The following is a 9605-nucleotide window of genomic DNA, read 5'->3' on the forward strand; positions in this document are numbered from 1 at the left end:
CAGGAGCGGAAGCTTTGGTTCGTTGAAAGGAGTTTTTGCTATTTATACCAGAGAATCAGGGCATCCACATTCGTCGTCTCGCAGTCACAAAGATTAGACTTAATCATGCACGGGAAGAAGGTAGTTCCAGTGAAAAGGGCGACGGGAGCAACGGCGCTTGTTGTTATTCTCTATAAATGCTCGTGCGAACGGGGATCGATCCGATAAGCTCCCCCGGCCGGGGGCAATCCCGCGGGAGCATTAAGGGGCGGCCCTGGACTGGCCTGTTGGATGGACGTTACTGTCAGTCACAGTCGGACCATTCGAGTGATCAGATGCAATCGAAGACCCGTACAGCAACGGTACGATGGTGACGTGCGCGTTAGATGGTGTTATTACCTTCGGTTTGGCACTGTTGCTAGCGTCGGTGGTCGGTGCGGACCCGCTCGAACCGGACTGCTCTCTGGCGCGTTCTGCAGCAGCAGCAGCAGCTGCCACACCCGGATGGCAACCGCGAACTCCGGAGCAAACGCTGTACGCGTACGTACGCTGCCTCAACGATTCGTCCGCCAGCATCGAGATGAAAATCCGCTGGGTCATGTGGCAGCCGGACCAATCGCCCGAGAGCCAATGCTACGTCAAGTGCGTCAGCGAAGATCTGCGGCTGTACGACCCCGCCCGGCGCCAGTTCGTGCCGGAACGGTTCGAGCAGCAGGCGCGTGCATTCCACGAAGATCCGAACTCGGCCGACCTTCAGCAGCTCTACGACGACGCGAACCGGTTGCTGGTGGGCGAACTGCCCGACAGCGAGTGCTCGACCGTGTTCGCGAAGTACGCACCGTTCTACGCCGTACACCAGGAGCAGATACTGGACATCTTCCACGGTGACCTACGCAAGATCCTGGTCACGTACAAACAGCTGGGACCGCGCGTCAAACAGATCGGACAGCACTTCATGGACTACTGCGAGAAGCGGTACGGTTTCGTGTGGTCGGAGGAGGAACAACGCCGCTGTCCCGATCGGACCGCGGTGGACTGCATACTGCACGGCTTCCGCTGGGTCACCGAGGAGGGCACGGTGAATGTAAGTTTGGAGCAGCTCTCACACTCACATTGCAAACATAAACATTAACTCTCCACGTTCACGCTTTGCACAGGTTGCGGAGATTGTGCGAGATTACGGCGGGTTTGGGGTGGCGGCCAGCGACCTCGAGCGATGTCAAGTAGCGGATGAACTGTACTGGTGCCTACGCGCTATCAGTGCAGACAAACTATCGGCAGTGATACGGCAGCGCAATGCCCAGACCGCGTACTACTTCGATCAATCGTCCGAGGATGAGCCGTGGAAGTCGGCCGTCGAGTTTGGTACGTCGCGGCTGAATCGAGCGTCTTGAAAGGGAGGAAACGGTCCTTACTCGAGGTGTAGATACGTTACAAATGAATAATTTTATAAACAGCATCTTTTGTGAATAAGTTTGTGCTATTGAAATAAACCAAACAGCGATCGGTAAACTGTCTATTTAGATTAAGTAACTAATTTTTGAATATTTTTTTTAATAAATTTGGAAGCGAATTTTTAACGAGTTTGGAATAATTTGTTTGAGTTGAGTGCTGCAATTAAGCGAAAGTTTTTATAATAAATGTCATGCGAATATGATACGTAAGATATAAAATATTTGCATTACTCTTAAAACCCAGTTTTTTCTCGCTTTTTTCCTTTTTTTCCTGTTAGACCACAGCAATGGGAAGGTGTGTTTGATTTTGTTTTTTATAGCAACAGCCATAATGGTAATGATGGATGATTGATTTCTAAATAAAATGATCTGTTTTTCTGTCGTTGAGAGAGGCTTTGATCTGCTGAGGAATATTCAGAAGCTGCGCATACCAATCTCATCAGTGAACCAGCAGCTAATGAGCTTGAACCGCTTTACAATAGCGTTGGTATGGGAAATGTAATTAATTACACAGAGCACACATAGAAGACTCATCTCTTGAAGAATTAAGACATAATAAAGTTATTAATATAAAGAAAGTTGTTATTTCAGCAAAGGATAAAGCAAATACCTGATGAATCAATAGCATTGTGAAGATGTCCATCACATGAGATTCATTTGTGGATATTAAAACAATGACGAAATCAATTGATCCATTAACCAGCCATGTCAAGAATAAATTCCGATTATGGTATGTTTATAACTTTATGTTTTTGAAGAGCTTTTTTTCATAAGAAGCACAATAGTGACAGTCATAAAAAAGACAAATATTTTTAAACGTTAGACAAACCAACTCTTCTTAAATGAAGAAGTTCAATCATGCTATTGTCTCATAAACAACCTTTCCCATAAAGAAAGACATCTCCTTGAAGTCCGACTACAACATCTTCCTATTTGTCCGTTGAAGTTTCAGTCCTATCTCGCTACACTTGTTCCTTTTCTTTGTTTGAGTGAGTTTTTTTTTGTAATCAAAACTTTTGCAATCTGTTCTATCGGCCAATAATTTCACGTCCATATGGTGCGCAGCTATCGATACAGCACCAATCGGAAAAAATCTTCGACTTGAGTTTCCTCCTGAAGGCGTTGTAAAGACATCCCGTACCGTGGAATGGCACGAACAGGGCTTGCACTCTGCAATCGATCAAGCTTTCACATTCGCTGGGTGCAATGCGCAACAAACCAACGCTCGCACGAAGTGAAACAGCCCAGCTAGGCTATACATATATACGGCGCACCGTATGGGGCATATTTATTGCAGGCAGCAACTTGGGCATGCACTTCGGGGGGTGGTGTGTGGTTCGAATTTCCCGAAATAATTTTCTTCTTTAAGCCACGGAACAGAGAGGGCACGTAATTAATTGCCCTTTGTGGAGGTGCACCGTCTCTAGCGGCCATCATGATTTTCACCTGGTTTCGTTTCGAAGTGCAGGCGTTGGAAGCAGTGGCAAATGAGCACACTGGGAGTTGAAGAACTCTCACGGGTGGTATACATTCATTCATCAGGTTCAATTTAGGGAAACAAAGCTCGAAACGGAACGGAATTTTAAAAGAATGCTTTCACCTTGTGCCATATGTTTTGTGCCTTTAGAAATTTGACTTTAATTTGAAGGTTTACTGAAAGCTTGTGAAACCTTGTGTATTGTACGCAGCGAGAGGTTAAATGGTTTGTACGGAGTTATTTTGGTACAACTCTAAAGTTTATTACTATAAGCTCAAGAGTTTTTAATTAATTCATTAGTGATATGAAACAAAAACCAGTCTCTAAAAAGCAAAGTAATTAGCGACTCTGGACACACCTTTTTCCCTTTCGAAAGAGGAATGGCTCGTTGAAGCATTAGAAAATTCATTAATAAATCATACCAACTCATGAGCACAGCGCGCTGCGAGTCGGAAAGTTATACCTCCGAACCATATCAAACAACAAGCACATGCAGTCCCCCCCAGCCGGGCCAGAAATAGTCCGCGTCCAAGCCCGGGCTACGACGATACACACCAGAATGAATTCGTGCTCAATTTCACCCGACAGCGATATAATTGTCACTCAATCCGAAAATTTTCCAATTAAAGTTTTGCTCGCCGTGGCGTCGCTGGTGAGCACGGTATGTGTGTGTGTGTGCGGTGGCCCGGGCTCAGTATGGATGGAACCGTACGAGCGCTATCCTTGGCTGTGCGGTGCCGGATTTATGACACCCCCCCTGGATGGACAGCCCAAACAAGGGATGGATGGTTCTGATTCCATGCGCCCCGGACTTTGCAACACCTTCGACCGCCTTGTGTACACGCTAATTAAAAACTCAACTTTAATGATAAAAGTTATAATTTTATTGTGCCTTACAATCGTCCGGGGGGCCCGGTACCTTGTCAACGCAACCGAATGCCGGCCAGACCCGAATGCCGGGACGGGAATGTAGAATTTATGATTGCGAGCGGTAAAAGTTCGAATCGGCAGGATTATTCTTCCATTCGGAATGGTTGCGGTTAATATCGCGATGCGTTGAAATTTCTTCATTTGCAGAAGTTAATCGAGAATGGGATCGTGGATGTTGTTGGAGTTTGAAGAAGTTACATTTTAATTGCGTACTTTTCATGGCGAGAGCTTTAGGAATGGTAAGCCATTTTGTAACGATTTACTTACTGTTCATTACATTCGGGCAGCTTGCCATATGTGGACACTGGAGAAAAATCTCTCCCTGTCCGAAACTGCTACCAGATCCATAAATATGAGATCCGCCCACACTAAATCCTTATCCAACTGTGCTCCTTTTGATCCCACGTCACAACTAACGTGCACTAAGCCAACCTCCGGGGTGATAAATGTTACATCTACACTCCAACACCCATTTTCGGGCCGGCCAGGCATGGCTTTTTTGTAATTAACACAAAGAGCAATGTTTTGCTAAGCCGGCCGCAAAAGGCTAGCCGTACAAGCTCACCACCACAGGTCATTAACGGATGTGCTAATGATTTTGCATTTCAAGTACTACGCTGCCGATCGAATGGCTATTCCCAGTAGGAACAGCTAGCCATCATCATCAGCTGGCTGGGCCCGTTGCGGTCGGTAGGTCCGAAATCAAACCACTGTGGCTATAAATTCGCATAATCCTTCAGCATGTCACACCGGTCGAACATGGGACCAGCAACTCGGAGGTACGCCGCTTAAGCGGACGCTCCCATACAATGCTCTAATGTGTCTAAATCCTAGTCATGCACTATTTTACCTTCCCGAATCACACCTCAGGCAGTTGGGTGTGAAGGGTAGAAGGGAACCGAACGAAAGCCCGAAGCTTTGCTGGGAAACTGATTCAAATAATTTTTGGTCTATTATAAATCCATAATATGGCCATAAATCCGTACCGTGCACGGAACCTCACGCTCGAACCTTTCCAGCTAAACATGCGCAAATTCAAAGGGTCTTTGTGGTCAGCCGATAGAAATACTGCTCCCATTCCGTGCTTAGCGCAGCTTGTACTCATAACACACACACACACATACATTGCACACACAAAAAAAAAGAATGAAAAAACTGGGACCATATCCAACTGCTGACCAAATGCTACACTCATTAAGCACACCGGGGCTCATCGGTCCATTTGCTGTCCGCCAATATATTATTCGCTGTCTGACTGACTATTTTTTTTCTGCTTTCAGCACTACATTTCAGGTTGCCTGCCCGGGGAACACCGGGACCTACCAGCTTCCAGGAAAGGGAGGGCACGGTAATACACACTGCCCTGGTTCGATCTATATTTTAAAACCACCAGGTTTCGGTTCCTCCAATTAGATATGCCCGTAAGCATCCCGCAAAGTGTGTGGAGAATGGCCGAGCGTTACCATGTCAGTCCCATTTGCTGAAGTTCGTATGGTAAAGTTTGTGCAAGCACACTGCTGGATGAGCTTTCTTCCTGCGTGGAAGTCAGTATGGCTGACCCGGGCTTTACCAATCCCCCGGCATCTCTGCCACTCCGCACCGTTTTTGGAAAATGAATTTTATGCTCGAAAAATAAATGTTGCTACATGCGATGAATTATGCTTTTTCGACTTAATTGGTTTTCCTAGTTTTCCGGATTTATGACCGAACCCCGTCACAACTGCCAGTGGGGGTATGGTAATTGGTTGATGCCCATTCGGGAAGGGGTAGCCACTCGGCACTTTACTTACTGGTTTGGTAAGTTTTTTGGCCCTAAACCTCGGTTCCAATGCTCGTTTTCAAAACTCCTTTTTTATAGAAAAGAAAAGCACAACATAATGGCTTTATGCGGTTAAAACACTTTTGATGATCACATGCTTTATCGTGCCGGGGAGCATGCTCCTGGTGTGAGCTTTCCGAACGAAGACAAGAGATATGGGAGACTGGATGGTTTTTTTTTCTCGTTTCAAAACGAGCGCCTCGCTCGAGTAGAAAATTGTCCAAGTACACTCGAAGCTATGCAGGCGCATTATTAGTAAGTTGGTCATGAACTGCTTGTACTATAATTTACTTTATCGATGTCCCTGAGATAATCGAGTGCCGCAAAAGGGATTACGGGATAGTATGGATTTTCTACCGCTTCCTTTCGCCACGGTGTCGTATTTGCAAAAGTAAGTCAATGTCGTCCGTCCGTTCCGAGCAGAGGAATGTCGCCGGAGAGAGGCACTGATGGGTGGACGTGCTGGGAATATAGAATTCATCTGCAACTATCCGCTTCGTTTTTTTTAAATTTTCGTCGTCGAGGCAGTAGAGCGGAAAGACAGAAATGGTAGGGAAAAAAATGGTATATCAGCATTCCATTTTGTGAGCAGACGGAAGCGAACGATCGCTGCCATTATAGTGGCGCATTTCATCGAATAATGGTATTCACGGTGGAAAGTGTTCCTATTTCGATGGAATGTGATGTACTGTGTGGGTAGGTTGCTAGTACGGTTTCAAAATGGAAAGGTGAAGGGAAAGGTGAAATTATGCTCGTATGACGGTGGTGGCAGTATGGTCTCACCCGGAACGCCCTTGTTAATGAGCTGACAACTGTGTTTTGCAGGTGGTGACAGCTGACGTGATGCTGGGTTTTTTTTTGCAAAATGGCGAATGAATTAAAAAATAAATCAGTTTAACCATTTACTACTTTACTACTTGCATACTACTACTACTTCATACTACTTTACCGCCACCTAGCGGGAAATTTAGTAAGGATTAGGCTTTTAAAGAAATTTTTGAATGCACAGTCTGAAGTTTTGCAACAGACTCAACTAATTGTATCCGCCGGATAGAAACGATACGACATTTCAAACTTTATCTCGCTAGTGGATCGATATAAAAGTGACCTCTTAGTCCCATTGGACCAGTTCAACTTAAAATCGATGAAGACGTTCTTGGAGACCTTAATGAATAACAAGATCTAAGAGACAGAGATCTTTAATGTGATCTTCGATCCTTCTGTGGACCTGCAGTGATTAGGGATTTGGTCAAAATATGTCTTCCAGCAGTTGTTGAAATATCACGCAAAATAGTAAGTGATTAAAGTTCTGCTGATTATGTCCAGCAATTACTGCTAGTTACGGGTGATGGAACATTCCCAATGGATCTCCGACGTGGTAACCAGGACTTTTTTTATTTATTTAATGGAATTATGACGATCTAGTGCCGTATGATCGACATGGTTTGCCGAAATTGTATGGCTGTGTGCATTTCCTCCCAGTTACGAGCCTTATCCCAGGATTGCTTTTGTTTTAAGAACTAACTTATAACTATGGATTGGAGTGGCGGATGGAGTTGTGGGCTGGTCTATTGATCTTGTTGTTGGGAGGTATAACCAGAACTTAAATGAAACAAACCTTTACACTGACGATACATTTCATATATCATGATATATTTATCCAGCAAACACTGAAAGACAATTAGTAAATGGCACCTGAGATTTATGTTTTGAATTATCCTTGCGAATATAATTGGAATGAAATTCAAATCATTCCAGCATTTTGCAGCACTCAAAATAAACAGACATTACAGTCTACATACGGTAGAAGTTGTTCATATATGCAAACTCCTCGGTAGTTAAACAGCTTCAAAAAACTCAGCATTGAATCAAAAGTTTCTTTCAATCAACCACATTGCACATTGTAAACATCAACAAAACCCGCCACAGACAAACAATCGCACACACACAGTCTACAGCCATTTCAAGCGAAACACTCAAATTGCAAACGGTTGGAGCGTTATGCGAAAACAAAAAAAAAGCGAAACCGTATCAACGCTGTTCTGTGAGTGGATAAGCACCATCATATCATTCACGGCTAGGCAAAGCTACTGCGGCTGCCGAAGTATAATAATTTAAAAAATCAACAGCATAACGGCAACTTGCAGCCCCCGATGAAAGACTTTTACGGATTTTTCACTCTATATTTTTAACTCCTAAACAGCATGCAAAAAACCATCGTCTGTTAGTGGTGGTTGTTGCACGGCACCTTTCGCCAAACACACGACCGACTGGCAGGAATTTTCCCGGCATTTGTTTTTCTTTTCCTTCGCCTGGCAGAGCTTACTGGCGGATAGTTTGTCATGGTGCTACAATGAAGTAGTTATGATAAACAGTCCGGTACGGGTTTTGGGGCAAAAATTTCTACCGGTGCACCCGGTTGCCGGAAGTTGGTGCAGTTGCTGCGCCGGAAAATGGGACAGCACGGAAAAAAGGCAAAAGCCCACAACAACAAAAATATTAAAAAAAGCAACGCTTCGGAAAACATCCACCGTAGGTACGGTTGGTTGGTTCGTCGTTTTCCCTGCCGCGGGCTGCCACTAGCCCACACACTGCCCGCCGACTCGTTACGCTGCAGGTTTCCATTAAACTGACTGCATGCATAAATGCATAAACGCTTCTGGTTCGCTGCCAAAAAGCCTTTAAACTAACAAATTTTATGGCTCCGGCACCGTCCCGGTCCCTGGTTTGCCGTCCCTGGTCAATGCTTCCGAACACTCCAAACGACCTGGGAATGAATGTTAAAGTGAAATAAAAGTGAGCATGATTTGGGATTTAGCTCCGGTGGCGGTACCTAACCATACCCTATCCATGGCGCAGGTGAGTGAGTAAGTAAGTCGCACACCAGGAGCGCCACTGAAGCGCAACACAAAACATCGAAATAATATTCCTGCGCTGGAAAGTCACATCGTGTCCGTTGTCGGGGAGACGAGCTGCAGGAACACAGGGGCAGGCGCTCTGCTTCAACAAGGTAACCAGCACGTCCTCTTAACAGACACCTCATCGCTACTGTTACATTCGCTGCTCAGCAGACAGTGAAGCGGATGAAGAGCCCAGCACGCTACATAATCGTCTTTGGCAATGGTCCACTGGAGCCGCCAGCCGAGCCTTCGTACCGTGCACGAGAGTGGAGTAGTTTAAAATGTTTGGCCACCAGGTACACCGGGAGCAGCACCGAGGCACTGCCGAAATTCTCGACGGTATGGTTTATTTATTCATTCGCTTATTCGTCCCGCTTCGCTCAAGATGGCGGCGGGCGAAAGGCGCTAACTGGGGCTATATTCACTCCATGCTGTTCCGTGGTTCCTCCGCCGTACGGCGCGGTGGTGTTTTCACTTCCATCAATAATTGATGCACGATTGTTCGTGATGGAATTTTGTAGGTGCCGGCGGTAACTAATGCCGTAAGCCTCGGACACGATGTCAAGGTCACAGAGGTGGAACAATGGAACGGGACGATGGAAGTGTGTGCGAGGGCGACGGCACGCAAGCTAGTGCGGCTGCTGGTGCGTAACGAAATGCGCAAATAAGCACAAAGCGGGTTTGCGGGATTTTGCGTACAGAGCTGCTATTCATTAATACAATTTGAAAACAACTTCGAAGGTTCTAGGATGGATGTTTTCTAAGAGGAATCTGTATGAAATCTGTTAATTATATTTATTAAAACCTATTGGAATAAGGTTTGTTTCCTTAAAATCCTTTGTACAAACATTAGGCACTTTTAAGTATTAAAAATGGTCTAATAGCCGAATTAGAGAATTATTGATTATATGGACAATAGTAACACCTTCAATAATTTAAAATCAATATTTATAGTCTACATTCCCTGGAACGTCGTTTGTTCGGCTACCGCTTGTCCGATTATCCGTGCTGCTCGGAAATGACAGTTCCACAAATAATTTGAAATA

The 9605-nt window shown here is 45.2% G+C and overlaps 1 protein-coding gene across 1 annotated transcript; it reads left to right on the forward strand.

Annotated features, from left to right (window-relative positions):
* Window positions 1–276: 276 nt before the first annotated feature.
* LOC128302071 (37 kDa salivary gland allergen Aed a 2-like) lies at window positions 277–1548 on the forward strand. The gene is made up of 2 exons (XM_053038792.1): window positions 277–1063; window positions 1137–1548. Exons 1-2 carry the CDS (start codon window positions 347–349, stop codon window positions 1371–1373), a joined length of 954 nt encoding a protein of 317 aa, XP_052894752.1. The 5' UTR covers window positions 277–346; the 3' UTR covers window positions 1374–1548.
* The last annotated feature ends 8057 nt before the right edge of the window (window positions 1549–9605 follow it).

This window comes from Anopheles moucheti, chromosome 3 (assembly GCF_943734755.1).
Source record: "Anopheles moucheti chromosome 3, idAnoMoucSN_F20_07, whole genome shotgun sequence".
In the NCBI taxonomy this organism is placed as follows: domain Eukaryota; kingdom Metazoa; phylum Arthropoda; class Insecta; order Diptera; family Culicidae; genus Anopheles; species Anopheles moucheti.

Coding starts and splice junctions, on each gene's coding strand:
- LOC128302071 (XM_053038792.1), top strand. CDS start 347: ATGGTGACGTGCGCGTTAGATGGTGTTATTACCTTCGGTTTGGCACTG. Junction 1,064..1,136: donor CCGAGGAGGGCACGGTGAAT/GTAAGTTTGGAG, acceptor CGCTTTGCACAG/GTTGCGGAGATTGTGCGAGA.